At 49.1% G+C, this 16,533-nt stretch overlaps 1 protein-coding gene across 1 annotated transcript; it reads right to left on the bottom strand.

Annotated features, from left to right (window-relative positions):
• Positions 1 to 14,477: 14,477 nt before the first annotated feature.
• On the bottom strand, positions 14,478 to 16,315 carry mc2r (melanocortin 2 receptor). The gene has a single exon (XM_041901761.1). The coding sequence runs from the start codon at positions 15,809 to 15,811 to the stop codon at positions 14,912 to 14,914; it is 900 nt and encodes a 299-aa protein (XP_041757695.1). The 5' UTR covers positions 15,812 to 16,315; the 3' UTR covers positions 14,478 to 14,911.
• Positions 16,316 to 16,533: the final 218 nt, after the last annotated feature.

Here is a 16,533-nt window from a genome sequence, read left to right as displayed (position 1 = left end):
ATTCACCTTATAGCCAGTGGGATAACCACTTCACAATATGTTTTTTTTTTCTTTCTTTGGGGTGGGGTAAGGGGGGGTAGAAGGATTACTTTATCCTATCCCAGGTATTCCTTAAAGAGGTGGGGTTTCAAGTGTCTCCAAAAGGTGGTGAATGACTCCGCTGTCCTGGCGTCGTGAGGGAGCTTGTTCCACCATTGGGGTGCCAGAGCAGCAAACAGTTTTGACTGGGCTGAGCGGGAACTGTGCTTCCGCAGAGGTAGGGGGGCCAGCAGGCCAGAGGTGGATGAACGCAATGCCCTCGTTTGGGTGTAGGGACTGATCAGAGCCTGAAGGTACGGAGGTGCCGTTCCCCTCACAGCTCCGTAGGCAAGCACCATGGTTTTGTAGCAGATGCAAGCTTCAACTGGAAGCCAGTGGAGTGTGCGGAGGAGCGGGGTGACGTGAGAGAACTTGGGAAGGTTGAACACCAGACGGGCTGCGGCATTCTGGATGAGTTGTAGGGGTTTAATGGCACAGGCAGGGAGCCCAGCCAACAGCGAGTTGCAGTAATCCAGACGGGAGATGACAAGTGCCTGGATTAGGACCTGTGCCGCTTCCTGTGTAAGGCAGGGTCGTACTCTCCGAATGTTGTAGAGCATGAACCTACAGGATCGGGTCACCGCCTTGATGTTAGCGGAGAATGACAGGGTGTTGTCCAGGGTCACGCCAAGGCTCTTCGCACTCTGGGAGGAGGACACAACAGAGTTGTCAACCGTGATGGCGAGATCATGGAACGGGCAGTCCTTCCCCGGGAGGAAGAGCAGCTCCGTCTTGCTGAGGTTCAGCTTGAGGTGGTAATCTGTCATCCACACTGATATGTCTGCCAGACATGCAGAGATGCGATTCGCCACCTGGTTATCAGAAGGGGGAAAAGATAAGATTAGTTGTGTGTCGTCTGCGTAGCAATGATAGGAGAGGCCATGTGAGGATATGACAGAGCCAAGTGACTTGGTGTATAGTGAGAATAGGAGAGGGCCTAGAACTGAGCCCTGGGGGACACCAGTGGTGAGAGCACGTGGTGCGGAGACAGATTCTCGCCACGCCACTTGGTAGGAGCGACCGGTCAGGTAGGACGCAATCCAAGAGTGAGCCGCGCCGAGATGCCCAACTCGGAGAGGGTGGAGAGGAGGATCTGATGGTTCACAGTATCAAAGGCAGCAGACAGGTCTAGAAGGACAAGAGCAGAGGAGAGAGAGTTAGCTTTAGCAGTGCGGAGAGCCTCCGTGACACAGAGAAGAGCAGTCTCAGTTGAATGACCAGTCTTGAAACCTGACTGGTTTGGATCAAGAAGGTCATTCTGAGAGAGATAGCAAGAGAGTTGGCTAAAGACGGCATGCTCAAGAGTTTTGGAGAGAAAAGAAAGAATGGATACTGGTCTGTAGTTGTTGACATCGGAGGGATCGAGTGTAGGTTTTTTTGAGAAGGGTGCAACTCTCGCTCTCTTGAAGACGGAAGGGACATAGCCAGCGGTCAAGGATGAGTTGATGAGCGAGGTGAGGTAAGGGAGAAGGTCACCGGAGATGGTCTGGAGAAGAGAGGAGGGGATAGGGTCAAGCGGGCAGGTTGTTGGGCGGCCGGCCGTCACAAGTCGCAAGATTTCATCTGGAGAGAGAGGGGAGAAAGAAGTCAAAGCATAGGGTAGGGCAGTGTGAGCAGGACCAGCAGTGTCATTTGACTTAACAAACGAGGATCGGATGTCGTCAACCTTCTTTTCAAAATGGTTGACGAAGTCATCCACAGAGAGGGAGGAGGGGGAGGAGGATTCAGCAGGGAGGAGAAGGTGGCAAAGAGCTTCCTAGGGTTAGAGGCAGATGCTTGGAATTTAGAGTGGTAGAAAGTGGCTTTAGCAGCAGAAACAGATGAAGAAAATGTAGAGTGGAGGGAGTGAAAAGATGCCAGGTCCGCAGGGAGTCTAGTTTTCCTCAATTTCCGCTCGGCTGCCCGGAGCCGTGTTCTGTGAGCTCGCAATGAGTCGTCAAGCCACGGAGCAGGAGGGGAGGACCGAGCCGGCCGGGAGGATAGGGGACCTAGAGAGTCAAAGGATGCAGAAAAGGAGGAGAGGAGGGTTGAGGAGGCAGATTCAGGAGATTGGTGGGAGAAGGATTGAGCAGAGGGAAGAGATGATAGGATGGAAGAGGAGAGAGTAGCGGGAGAGAGAGAGCGAAGGTTGCGACGGCGCATTACCATCTGAGTAGGGGCAGAGTGAGTAGTGTTGGAGGAGAGCGAGAGAGAAAAGCATACAAAGTAGTGGTCGGAGACATGGAGGGGAGTTGCAGTGAGATTAGTAGAAGAACAGCATCTAGTAAAGATGAGGTCAAGCGTATTGCCTGCCTTGTGAGTAGGGGGGGACGATGGGAGGGTGAGGTCAAAAGAGGAGAGGAGTGGAAAGAAGGAGGCAGAGAGAAATGAGTCAAAGGTAGACGTAGGGAGGTTGAAGTCACCCAGAACTGTGAGGGGTGAGCCATCCTCAGGAAATGAACTTATCAAGGCGTCAAGCTCATTGATGAACTCTCCAAGGGAACCTGGAGGGCGATAAATGACAAGGATGTTAAGCTTGAATGGGCTAGTGACTGTGACAGCATGGAATTCAAATGAGGAGATAGACAGATGGGTCAGGATAACTTACAGTTGAAGTCAGAAGTTTACATACACCTTAGCCAAATACATTTAAACTCAGTTTTTCACAATTCCTGACATTTAATCCTAGTAAAAATTCCCTGTCTTAGGTCAGTTAGGATCACCACTTTATTTTAAGAATGTGAAATGTCAGAATAATAGTACAGAGTATGATTTATTTAAGCTTTTATTTCTTTCATCACGTTCCCAGTGGGTCAGAAGTTTACATACACTCAATTAGTATTTGGTAGCATTGCCTTTAAATTGTTTAACTTGGGTCAAACGTTTATGGTAGCCTTCCACAAGCTTCCCACAATAAGTTGGGTAAATTTTGGCTCATTCCTCCTGACAGAGCTGGTGTAACTGACTTAATGAATAGAGCTGCTATTTTTATGTGTTCATGTTTAAGTTGTTATTCAGCACTGTCAACACTTTGTTCAACAACTTTATAAGCCATAAAACGTTCTTCCTACTTCCACATGCTACAACCAGCTGCAATGAATAAGTATAGCAAAGTGTTCCGATAAGCTTGGGTTGTTATTATTAGTAGCTTGTGTCTTTTTTAATATAGAGTAATATTTAACTTTCTCTGGTCATAGGAGTAACATGAATTGGTGCATGAGGTAGAAATGCAGTGTGATTTGAGTTTCGCCATCTGATGGAAGACTGTCCCCTTTTCTCAGGGGAGGGAGGGAAAGAGGAGGGACGGTGAGTCGAGTGAGAGGCAGCCTCACCGCTGCTCCCTCCCTCCCTCCCCTCAGACTGACCAGATTCAGCCTCACCGCTGCTCCCTCCCTCCCTCCCCTCAGACTGACCAGATTCAGCCTCACCGCTGCTCCCTCCCTCCCTCCCCTCAGACTGACCAGATGCAGCCTCACCGCTGCTCCCTCCCTCCCTCCCTCCCTCAGAATGACCAGATGCAGCCTCACCGCTGCTCCCTCCCTCCCTCCCCTCAGACTGACCAGATACAGCCTCACCGCTGCTCCCTCCCTCCCCTCAGACTGACCAGATGCAGCCTCACCGCTGCTCCCTCCCTCCCTCCCCTCAGACTGACCAGATTCAGCCTCACCGCTGCTCCCTCCCTCCCTCCCTCAGAATGACCAGATGCAGCCTCACCGCTGCTCCCTCCCTCCCTCCCCTCAGACTGACAAGATGCAGCCTCACCGCTGCTCCCTCCCTCCCTCCCTCAGACTGACCAGATGCAGCCTCACCGCTGCTCCCTCCCTCCCTCCCTCAGACTGACCAGATGCAGCCTCACCGCTGCTCCCTCCCTCCCCCCCTCAGAATGACCAGATGCAGCCTCACCGCTGCTCCCTCCCTCCCTCCCTCAGACTGACCAGATGCAGCCTCACCGCTGCTCCCTCCCTCCCTCCCTCAGAATGACCAGATGCAGCCTCACCGCTGCTCCCTCCCTCCCTCAGAATGACCAGATGCAGCCTCACCGCTGCTCCCTCCCTCCCTCAGACTGACCAGATGCAGCCTCACCGCTGCCCTCTCCCTCCCTCCCCTCAGACTGACCAGATACAGCCTCACCGCTGCTCCCTCCCTCCCCTCAGACTGACCAGATACAGCCTCACCGCTGCTCCCTCCCTCCCCTCAGACTGACCAGATGCAGCCTCACCGCTGCTCCCTCCCTCCCTCCCCTCAGACTGACCAGATTCAGCCTCACCGCTGCTCCCTCCCTCCCTCCCTCAGAATGACCAGATGCAGCCTCACCGCTGCTCCCTCCCTCCCTCCCTCAGACTGACCAGATGCAGCCTCACCGCTGCTCCCTCCCTCCCCTCAGACTGACCAGATGCAGCCTCACCGCTGCTCCCTCCCTCCCCTCAGACTGACCAGATGCAGCCTCACCGCTGCTCCCTCCCTCCCTCCCCTCAGAATGACCAGATGCAGCCTCACCGCTGCTCCCTCCCTCCCTCAGAATGACCAGATGCAGCCTCACCGCTGCTCCCTCCCTCCCCTCAGACTGACCAAATGCAGCCTCACCGCTGCTCCCTCCCTTCCTCCCCTCAGACTGACCAGATGCATTCTCACCGCTGCTCCCTCCCTCCCTCCCCTCAGACTGACCAGATGCAGCCTCACCGCTGCTCCCTCCCTCCCCTCAGACTGACCAGATTCAGCCTCACCGCTGCTCCCTCCCTCCCCTCAGACTGACCAGATGCAGCCTCACCGATGCAACCCTCCCTCCCCTCAGACGGACCAGATGCAGCCTCACCGCTGCTCCCTCCCTCCCCTCAGACTGACCAGATGCAGCCTCTCAGCTGCTCCCTCCCTCCCTCAGGCTAACCATCAGTCAGCCTCACTGCTGCTCCCTCCCTCTCCTGACTGACCAGATGCAGCCTCACCGCTGCTCCCTCCCTCTCCTCAGACTGACCAGATACAGCCTCACCGCTGCTCCCTCCCTCCCCTCAGACTGACCAGATGCAGCCTCTCCGCTGCTCCCTCCCTCCCTCACCCCATCACCTCACTCCCTCCCTCTCCTGACTGACCAGATGCAGCCTCACCGCTGCTCCCTCCCTCCCCTCAGACTGACCAGATACAGCCTCACCGCTGCTCCCTCCCTCCCCTCAGACTGACCAGATACAGCCTCACCGCTGCTCCCTCCCTCCCCTCAGACTGACCAGATGCAGCCTCACCGCTGCTCCCTCCCTCCCTCCCCTCAGACTGACCAGATTCAGCCTCACCGCTGCTCCCTCCCTCCCTCCCTCAGAATGACCAGATGCAGCCTCACCGCTGCTCCCTCCCTCCCTCCCTCAGAATGACCAGATGCAGCCTCACCGCTGCTCCCTCCCTCCCCTCAGACTGACCAGATGCAGCCTCACCGCTGCTCCCTCCCTCCCTCCCCTCAGACTGACCAGATGCAGCCTCACCGCTGCTCCCTCCCTCCCTCCCTCAGAATGACCAGATGCAGCCTCACCGCTGCTCCCTCCCTCCCCTCAGAATGACCAGATGCAGCCTCACCGCTGCTCCCTCCCTCCCTCAGACTGACCAGATGCAGCCTCACCGCTGCTCCCTCTCCTCCCTCCCCTCAGACTGACCAGATACAGCCTCACCGCTGCTCCCTCCCTCCCCTCAGACTGACCAGATACAGCCTCACCGCTGCTCCCTCCCTCCCCTCAGACTGACCAGATGCAGCCTCACCGCTGCTCCCTCCCTCCCTCCCCTCAGACTGACCAGATTCAGCCTCACCGCTGCTCCCTCCCTCCCTCCCCTCAGAATGACCAGATGCAGCCTCACCGCTGCTCCCTCCCTCCCTCCCCTCAGAATGACCAGATGCAGCCTCACCGCTGCTCCCTCCCTCCCCTCAGACTGACCAGATGCAGCCTCACCGCTGCTCCCTCCCTCCCCTCAGACTGACCAGATGCAGCCTCACCGCTGCTCCCTCCCTCCCTCCCTCAGAATGACCAGATGCAGCCTCACCGCTGCTCCCTCCCTCCCTCAGAATGACCAGATGCAGCCTCACCGCTGCTCCCTCCCTCCCCTCAGACTGACCAAATGCAGCCTCACCGCTGCTCCCTCCCTTCCCTCCCCTCAGACTGACCAGATGCATTCTCACCGCTGCTCCCTCCCTCCCTCCCCTCAGACTGACCAGATGCAGCCTCACCGCTGCCCTTCCCTCCCTCCCTCCCTCAGACTGACCAGATGCAGCCTCACCGCTGCTCCCTCCCTCCCCTCAGACTGACCAGATTCAGCCTCACCGCTGCTCCCTCCCTCCCCCCTCAGACTGACCAGATGCAGCCTCACCGCTGCAACCTCCCTCCCCTCAGATGGACCAGATGCAGCCTCACCGCTGCTCCCTCCCTCCCCTCAGACTGACCAGATGCAGCCTCTCAGCTGCTCCCTCCCTCCCTCAGGCTAACCATCAGTCAGCCTCACTGCTGCTCCCTCCCTCTCCTGACTGACCAGATGCAGCCTCACCGCTGCTCCCTCCCTCTCCTGACTGACCAGTTTCAGCCTCACCGCTGTTCCCTCCCTCCCTCAGACTGACGAGATGCAGCCTCACCGCTGCTCCCTCCCTCCCTCAGACTGACCAGATGCAGCCTCACCGCTGCTCCCTCCCTCCCCTCAGACTGACCAGATGCAGCCTCACCGCTGCTCCCTCCCTCTCCTCAGACTGACCAGATGCAGCCTCACCGCTGATCCCTCCCTCCCTCCCTCAGACTGACCAGATGCAGCCACACCGCTGCTCCCTCCCTCTCCTGACTGACCAGATGCAGCCTCACCGCTGCTCCCTCCCTCTCCTCAGACTGACCAGATGCAGCCTCACCGCTGATCCCTCCCTTTCTCTCCTCAGACTGACCAGATGCAGCCTCACCGCTGCTCCCTCCCTCCCTCCCCCTCAGACTGACCAGATGCAGCCTCACCGCTGCTCCCTCCCTCCCCCTCAGACTGACCAGATGCAGCCTCACCGCTGCTCCCTCCCTCCCCTCAGACTGACCAGATGCAGCCTCACCGCTGCTCCCTCCCTCGACGTGCACCTCACTGCTGCTCCCTCCCTCCCTCAGACTGACCAGATGCAGCCTCACCGCTGCTCCCTCCCTCCCTCCCCCTCAGACTGACCAGATGCAGCCTCACCGCTGCTCCCTCCCTCCCTCAGACGGACCAGATGCAGCCTCACCGCTGCTCCCTCCCCTCAGACTGACCAGATGCAGCCTCACCGCTGCTCCCTCCCTCCCTCAGACTGACCAGATGCAGCCTCACCGCTGCTCCCTCCCTCCCTCCCTCCCTCAGACTGACCAGATGCAGCCTCACCGTTGCTCCCTCCCTCCCCTCAGACTGACCAGATGCAGCCTCACCGTTGCTCCCCCCTCCCTCCCTCCCTCAGACTGACCAGATGCAGGCCAACAGTCCAGTAAAAAAAAAAGCTAATTATTATGCTCACTTAGCTGTGCCTCACAAGTAATACAAAAAAGTATCTATTACCAGTGTGATCATATACCTTTTTTTTATTTTATTTTGTAAATATTTTTTTTACAAAAATGGTCTGAGAAGAACAACATCGGCAGGGCAAGTCAAGCTTAGCCAATATGCAGTGATAATGTATTGGGCCTATAGCCTACTGCACAAACCTCATTGTTATAAAACTGTTTTAATTGTCTAATGTTAAATAGGCTTACGTTTTTTAAGTGATGTTTATAAAAATATGAGCGGTAGATTTTGGCTTGCATTTTCACTCAGAAAGTTATGTTGACTCAGAAAAGTTTGGTGACCAATGATATAGACAATAATTCTGATAATGAAATACTCTTAACCCAGACAGCACACATACATCTCACCGACGTCGGCCTGACTGGTGTATCGTTAGTAGATCGCGTTCCATTTAGAAGGTCGGCGGGAGGGCGGCTGTGAGTGTGGGAGGTCGAAATGCATGCGGGCTGCACCGTCACATTGCCGCTCAGCATCACAGAGTCAGTCGTAGATCATTTAGACATCGAAATTGGGACCCAGATAGCACACATACGTCTGCCCAACGTAGGTACGATGTACACATAATACATCAGGAAGATGTAGTATGGAGAGCGTTAGCACATTGGCAAAACGTCTTGCAGATTTAGAATGCCTACATTCTAAATTCTACAGTTCCACATCGTTTATACAGTGCATTCGGGAAGTATTCAGACCCCTTGACTTTTTCCACATTTTGTTACATCACAGCCTTATTCTAAAATTGATTAAATACGTTTTTTTCATCATCAATCTACACACAATATCCCATAATGACAAAGTGAAAAGAGGTGTTTAGAAATGTTAGCAAAATTCATACAAAATTAAAACAGAAATACCTTATTTAAATAAGTATTCAGAGCCTTTGCTATTAGACTCAAAATTGAGCTCTGATGCATGGCTGAGCCACTCAAGGACATTCAGAGACTTGTCCCGAAGCCACTCCTGCGTTGTCTTGGCTGTGTGCTTAGGATCATTGTCCTGTTGGAAGGTGAACCTTCACCCCAGTCTGAGGTTCTGAGCGCTCTGGAGCAGGTTTTCATCAAGGATCTCTCTGTACTTTGCTCCGTTCATCTTTCCCTCAGTCTCTCAGTCCCTGCCTCTGAAAAACATCCCCACAGCATGATACTGCCACCACCATGCTTCATCATAGGAATTGGTGGAGTGCTGCATTGATGGTTGTCCTTCTGGAAGGTTCTCCCATCTCCACAGAGGAACTGGAGCTCTGTCACAGTGACCATCGAGTTCTTGGTCACCTCCCTGACCAAGGCCCTTCTCCCCCGATTGCTCAGTTTGGCAGGGCGGCCAGCTCTAGGAAGAGTCTTGGTGGTTCCAAACTTCTTCCATTTAAGAATGATGGAGGCCACTGTGTTCTTGGGGACCTTCAATGCTGCAGACATTTTTTGGTACCCTTCCCCAGATCTGTGCCTCGACACAATCCTGTCTCGGAGCTCTACGGACAACTCCTTCGACCTCATGGCTTGTTTTTTTCTTCTGACATGCACTGTCAACTGTGGGACCTTATATAGACAGGTGTGTGCCTTTCCAAATCATGTCCAATCAATTGAATTTACCACAGGTGGACTCCAATGAAGTTGTAGAAACATATTAAGGATGATCAATGGAAACAGGATGCATCTGAGCTCAATTTTGAGTATAATAGCAAAGGCTCTGAATACTTATGTAAATAAGGTATTTCTGTTTAAATTTTTTATACATTTGCTAACATTTCTAAACACCTCTTTTCACTTTGTCATTATGGGGTATTGTGTGTAGATTGATCATGAAAAAAACGTATTTAATCCATTTTAGAATAAGGCTGTAATGTAACAAAATGTGGAAAAAGCCAAGGGGTGTGAATACTTTACGAATGCACTGTACTTCGGCCAGGCATCAAAATTATATTCTGATGTCTCGGCGTCGTCTTGCTTGTGGCATCATACCCAAGAAGACTCGAGGCTGTAATCGCTGCCAAAGATGCTTCAACAAAGGACTGAGTAAAAGGTCTGAATACTTACAGTACCAGTCAAAAGTTTGGACACACCTACTCATTCAAGAGTTTTTCTTTATTTGTACTATTTTCTACATTGTAGAATAATAGTGAAGACATCAAAACTATGAAATAACACATGAAATCATGTAGTAACCAAAAATACTTAAATCAAAATCTATTTTATATTTGAGATTCTTCAAATAGCCACCCTTTGCCTTGATGACAGCTTTGCATACTCTTGGCATTCTCTCAACCAGCTTCATGAGGTAGTTACCTGGAATGCATTTCAATTAACAGGTGTGCCTTGTTAAAAGTTAATTTGTGGAATTTCTTTCCTTCTTAATGCGTTTGAGCCAATCAGTTGTGTTGTGACAAGGTAGCGTTGGTATACAGAAGATGGTCTTTTACCAAATAGGGCTAAGTCCATATTATGGCAAGAACAGCTCAAATAAGCAAAGAGAAACGACAGACCATCATTACTTTAAGACATGAAGGTCAGTCAATCCGGAAAGTTTCAAGAACTTTGAAAGTTTCTTCAAGTGCAGTCGCAAAAACCATCAAGCACTATGATGAAACTGGATCTCATGAGGACTGCCACAGCAAAGGAAGACCCAGAGTTACCTCTGCTGCAGAGGATAAGTTAATTAGAGTTACCAGCCTCAGAAATTGCAGCCCAAATAAATGCTTCACAGAGTTCAAGTAACAGACACATCTCAACATCAACTGTTCAGAGGAGACTGTGAATGAGGCCTTCATGGTCGAATTGCTGCAAAGAAACCACTACTAAAGGACACCATTAAGAAGAAGAGACTTGCTTGAGCCAAGAAACACGAGCAATGGACATTAGACCGGTGGAAATGTGTCCTTTGGTCTGTGGGGGTGCTTTGCTGGTGACACTGTCAGTGATTTATTTAGAATTCAAGGCACACTTAACCAGCATGGCTACCACAGCATTCTGCAGCGATACACCATCCCATCTGGTTGGAGCTTAGTGGGAGTATCATTTGTTTTTCAACAGGACAATGACCCAACACACCTCCAGGCTGTGTAAGGGCTATTTTGCCAAGAAGGGGAGTGATGGAGTGCTGCATCAGATGACCTGGCCTCCACTATCCCCCCGACCTCAACCCAATTGAGATGGTTTGGGATGAGTTGGACCGCAGAGTGAAGAAAAAGCAGCCAACAAGTGCTCAGCATATGTGGGAACACCTTCAAGACTGTTGGAAAATAATTCCAGGTGAAGCTGGTTGAGAGAATGCCAAGAATGTGCAAAGCTGTCATCAAGGTAAAAGGTGGCTACTTTGAAGAATCTAAAATATAGTTTGATTTATTTAACACTTTTATGGTTACTACATGATTCCATATGTGTTATTTCATAGTTTTGATGTCTTCACTATTATTCTACAATGTAGAAAATAGTAAAAAAATAAATAAACTGTTGAATGAGTAGGTGTGTCCAAACCTTTGACTGGTACTGTATGTAAATGTGATATTTCTGGGTTTTTCTTTTATACATTTGCTAAAATGTATAAAAACCTGTTTTTGCTTTCTCATTATGGGGTATTGTGTGTAGATTGATGAGGGAAAAAAAACGATTTAATCAATTTTAGAATAAGGCTGTAACGTAACAAAATGTGGAAAAAGTCAAGGAGTCTGAATACTTTCCGAATGCACTGTAGATTGGGATATTTTATTTTTGCACTTCATTCCTGCTATTTTAATGTTAGCAAAGATTCATTTCCATTTCATTGTTATTTAGTTAGCCAAGATAGTTCACTCAGTAATACTTAACCACTGTTTTCCAGGGAGTCCTGGGTTCTGTTTCAACTCGCTGTTGTCTTACTATGACTGAGTTAAGATCTCCATATTTACAGTGGGGAAAAAAAGTATTTAGTCAGCCACGAATTGTGCAAGTTCTCCCACTTAAAAAGATGAGAGAGGCCTGTAATTTTCATCATAGGTACACGTCAACTATGACAGACAAATTGAGATATTTTTTCTCCAGAAAATCACATTGTAGGATTTTTAATTAATTTATTTGCAAATTATGGTGGAAAATAAGTATTTGGTCACCTACAAACAAGCAAGATTTCTGGCTCTCACAGACCTGTAACTTCTTATTTAAGAGGCTCCTCTGTCCTCCACTCGTTACCTGTATTAATGGCACCTGTTTGAACTTGTTATCAGTATAAAAGACACCAGTCCACAACCTCAAACAGTCACACTCCAAACTCCACTATGGCCAAGACTAAAGAGCTGTCAAAGGACACCAGAAACAAAATTGTAGACCTGGAGACTCTTATCTCCCTCAATAACTTTAAGCATCAGTTGTCAGAGCACCTTACCGATCACTGCACCTGTACACAGCCCATCTGAAATTAGCCCACCCAACTACCTCATCCCTATATTGTTATTTATTTTGCTCTTTTGCACCCCAGTATCTCTATTTGCACATAATCTCTTGCACATCTAGCATTCCAGTGTTAATACTATTGTAATTATTCTGCACTATAGCCTATTTATTGCCTTACCTCCATAACTTGCTACATTTGCACACACTGTATATATATTTTCTGTTGTATTTCTGACTTTATGTTTTTTTTACCCCATATGTAACTCTGTGTTGTTTTTATTGCACTACTTTGCTTTATCTTGGCCAGGTCGCAGTTGTAAATGAGAACCTGTTCTCAACTGGCTTACCTGGTTAAATAAAGGTTAAATAAAAAAATTAAAAAAAGTAAAAATAATTGATATATATTTTTTTGTCATTTAGCAGACGCTCTTATCCAGAGCGACTTACAGGAGCAATTAGGGTTAAGTGCCTTGCTTAAGGGCACATCGACAGATTTTTCACCTAGTCGGCTCGGGGATTAGAACCAGCGACCTTTCGGGTTACTGGCACAACGCTCTTAACCACTAAGCTACATGCCGCCACATATACATACATATACAGTGGGGGAAAAAAAGTATTTAGTGAGCCACCAATTGTGCAAGTTCTCCCACTTAAAAAGATGAGAGAAGCCTGTAATTTTCATCATAGGTACACGTCAACTATGACAGACAAATTGAGAATATTTTTTCCAGAAAATCACATTGTAGGATTTATTATGAATTTATTTGCAAATTATGGTGGAAAATAAGTTTTTGGTCACCTACAAACAAGCAAGATTTCTGGCTCTCACAGACCTGTAACTTCTTCTTTAAGAGGCTCCTCTGTCTTCCACTCGTTACCTGTATTAATGGCAGCTGTTTGAACTTGTTATCAGTATAAAAGACACCTGTCCACAACCTCAAACAGTCACACTCCAAACTCCACTATGGCCAAGACCAAAGAGCTGTCAAAGGACACCAGAAACAAAATTGTAGACCTGCACCAGGCTGGGAAGACTGAATCTGCAATAGGTAAGCAGCTTGGTTTGAAGAAATCAACTGTGGGAGCAATTATTAGGAAATGGAAGACACACTGATAATCTCCCTCGATCTGGGGCTCCACGCAAGATCTCACCCCGTGGGGTCAAAATGATCACAAGAACGGTGAGCAAAAATCCCAGAACCACACGGGGGGACCTAGTGAATGACCTGCAGAGAGCTGGGACCAAAGTAACAAAGCCTACCATCAGTAACAGACATGCCGCCAGGGACTCAAATCCTGCAGTGCCAGACGTGTCCCCCTGCTTAAGCCAGTACATGTCCAGGCCCGTCTGAAGTTTGCTAGAGTGCATTTGGATGATCCAGAAGAGGATTGGGAGAATGTCATATGGTCAGATGAAACCAAAATATAACTTTTTGGTAAACTCAACTCGTCGTGTTTGGAGGACAAAGAATGCTGAGTTGCATCCAAAGAACACCATACCTACTGTGAAGCATGGGGGTGGAAACATCATGCTTTGGGGCTGTTTTTCTGCAAAGGGACCAGGACGACTGATCTGTGTATAGGAAAGAATGAATGGGACCATGTATCGTGAGATTTTGAGTGAAAACCTCCTTCCATCAGCAAGGGCATTGAAGATGAAACGTGGCTGGGTCTTTCAGCATGACAATGATCCCAAACACACCGCCCGGGCAACGAAGGAGTGGCTTCGTAAGAAGCATTTCAAGGTCCTGGAGTGGCCTAGCCAGTCTCCAGATCTCAACCCCATAGAAAATCTTTGGAGGGAGTTGAAAGTCTGTGTTGCCCAGCGACAGCCCGAAAACATCACTGCTCTAGAGGAGATCTGCATGGAGGAATGGGCCAAAATACCAGCAACAGTGTGTGAAAACCTTGTGAAGACTTACAGAAAACGTTTGACCTGTGTCATTGCCAACAAAGGGTATATAACAAAGTATTGAGAAACTTTTGTTATTGACCAAATACTTATTTTCCACCATAATTTGCAAATAAATTCATTAAAAATCCTACAATGTGATTTTCTGGATTTTTCTTCCTCATTTTGTCTGTCATAGTTGACGTGTACCTATGATGAAAATTACAGGCCTCTCATCTTTTTAAGTGGGAGAACTTGCACAATTGGTGGCTGACTAAATACTTTTTTTCCCCACTGTAGGTATAGATAACATACAGGATGTGATCTTTCCAATGCAAATGTCAGTGCCATAGAAAAACATCAAGTATTCAATATAGAACTCAAAGAATGACCTCACAAGACACAAGCTAATCTGACATTTGACATATTACTTTATTAGAGTTGTATATAGCATACATTCTGTAGTTATCTATTCTGTATATAGTTAAACATACAGTATAATATACAGTACTTATCTATTCTGTATATAGTTAAATGTACAGTATAATATACAATAGTTATCTATTCTGTATATAGTTAAACATACAGTATAATATACAATAATTATATATTCTGTATATAGTTAAATGTATAGCTGACAGAACATCCTCAGTTCCCATACAGACAGTGTGAATTACAGATTGTGGACTTTATGTAAATTATCATGATTATTTATTTTTATAAGCACTTGTGATCCATCTGAAAATGCCCAAGTGTCTCTTGTTTGAAACCACTCTGATATCTGAGATGAGCTGGGATCTGATTGTTGTGACACACCGAGTGCTGTCAAGCAGCATGGTTGAGATGTCAACATAACAGACAAACAGTGCAGGCAGGGTGTAAGGTCAACAAAACCCAGAAGGTTTGTTGATGATAGATACTGTACAGATTGACAGGCTGAAAGCCAACAAAGGCTGCATCCCAAATGGCACCCTATTCCCCATATAGTTCACTACCTTTAACCAACGCCCATGGGGTCAGAAACTCTGGTCGAAATTTGTGCATTATCTAGGGAATAGGGCGCAGCCAAAGCCCTTCAGTCGAACAGAGCCTTGACCTTGTAGCAGAGCAGCATCTTCCTGAAGGTGTGTCGTAGCTCTGCGCTGCGGAAGGCGTAGATGGCCGGGTCTATCAGGGCGTGACTCATTAGCAGAACCAGGTTGAGCTGGAACAGAGAGCGGTAGCACTCACAGTAGGGGTTCTCTAAACACACCACGAGGAGGAGGAGGTGAAGGAAGAAAGGTGCCCAGCACACCACAAACACTCCGAACAGGATGGTGAGCGTGAGCGCCCCCCGGAGGCTGTGGCGCGGCATGGCGCTCCCGGGCAGCGCCGCTATCTTCCTGGCGTGGGATCGAGCCAGCAGGAACATGTGGACATAGAGGAAGAGGATGAGGAGTAGCGAGATGAGGAAGAGCACGATGAAGAAGATCTTGATGACCGCGGCGTCACAGAACGCCACCATGACCACCCCGGCGCCGCCGCATAGCGCCCAGATCCCCGCCAGAGTGGCGGCGGCTCGCCTCATGGTCATGATGTTGTGGTAGCGCAGCGCGTGGAAGATGGTGACGTAGCGGTCCACAGCGATGGCCAGGAAGCTACAGATACAACCGATAAAGGACATGCAGAGCAGTGCGTCTATGACGTCGTCGACCCTCCGGACAGAGTCCCCCCGGGAGTCCAATTGTCCGACATCACTAAACACCATCATCAGGGTCTCCCAGGTCTTGGAGAGGGAGGAGATGGTGTTGAACGTGGCCAGGCTACAGATAAACATGTACATGGGGGAGTGGAGGTTCTTGTTGCGCACCACCGCCACCACCACCAATAGGTTCTCACTGAGAGACACCACACCCACCACAAAGAACACCAGGTGGGGAACCTTCACCACCTGACAGTCTGTGTGGTTGGAGGGGAGAGCTGAGGCATCGTTCATTGTGGAGACCACAGACAGTGTCAGAGCAACGTCCACAGTAGATCAGATCAGAACAGAACAGGGTGTTTCAGAGTAACGTCCAGAATAGATCAGATCAGAACAGAACAGGGTGTTTCTGATTAACGTCCAGATCAGATCGGATCAGATCAGAACAGGGTATTTCAGAACAGGAGCAGAGCAGAAGGAGTGTCAGAGCTTTGGTTCAGACGGTTGGCGGAAATGTTTTATCTTTAGTTCAGACGGTTTGCGGTACTGTCTACTCAGCAGTGTGATGGCACTCTGCATGGACCTGCTGCTGGGTCAGATGGGTGGTAGTTGTGTTGTGGTAGACCAGGTACTGTAGAGAGGAGATGATTCTGGAGATGACACCCACCTGTGGAAGGAGAACAGAAACATTAAAGAAATGACATCAGATTTAATTGAACCCATGATGAGTGTGAAAGTGTGTGTGTGTGTGTGTAGTGTATGTGAATGTGTGGGGAAGCCAAGCCACACACATTCATATATAAAGGCCTAAAGGCCGAGACAATAAGAAGACACAGTGGCAGAATAAATTCAACCACACCTTTGTTTCATCACAAAACCGGAGAGCAACATCTGTCCGATGGAGTCCACAAAGCATATTGCATGTAAAAACAGTTACATGACCTACCGCATGGTCAAGCAAGTTAATGTTTCAGACATTTTCATGTTGACTCACTCTACTTGTAGAGAAACACCAA

The sequence above is a fragment of the Coregonus clupeaformis genome, chromosome 17 (genome assembly GCF_020615455.1).
Source record: "Coregonus clupeaformis isolate EN_2021a chromosome 17, ASM2061545v1, whole genome shotgun sequence".
In the NCBI taxonomy this organism is placed as follows: Eukaryota; Metazoa; Chordata; class Actinopteri; order Salmoniformes; family Salmonidae; genus Coregonus; species Coregonus clupeaformis.
This window is presented reverse-complemented; position numbering and strand designations above follow the sequence as displayed.

What these genes read in the sequence shown, in the direction of transcription:
- mc2r (XM_041901761.1), bottom strand. Translation starts at nt 15,811, where the DNA reads ATGAACGATGCCTCAGCTCTCCCCTCCAACCACACAGACTGTCAGGTG.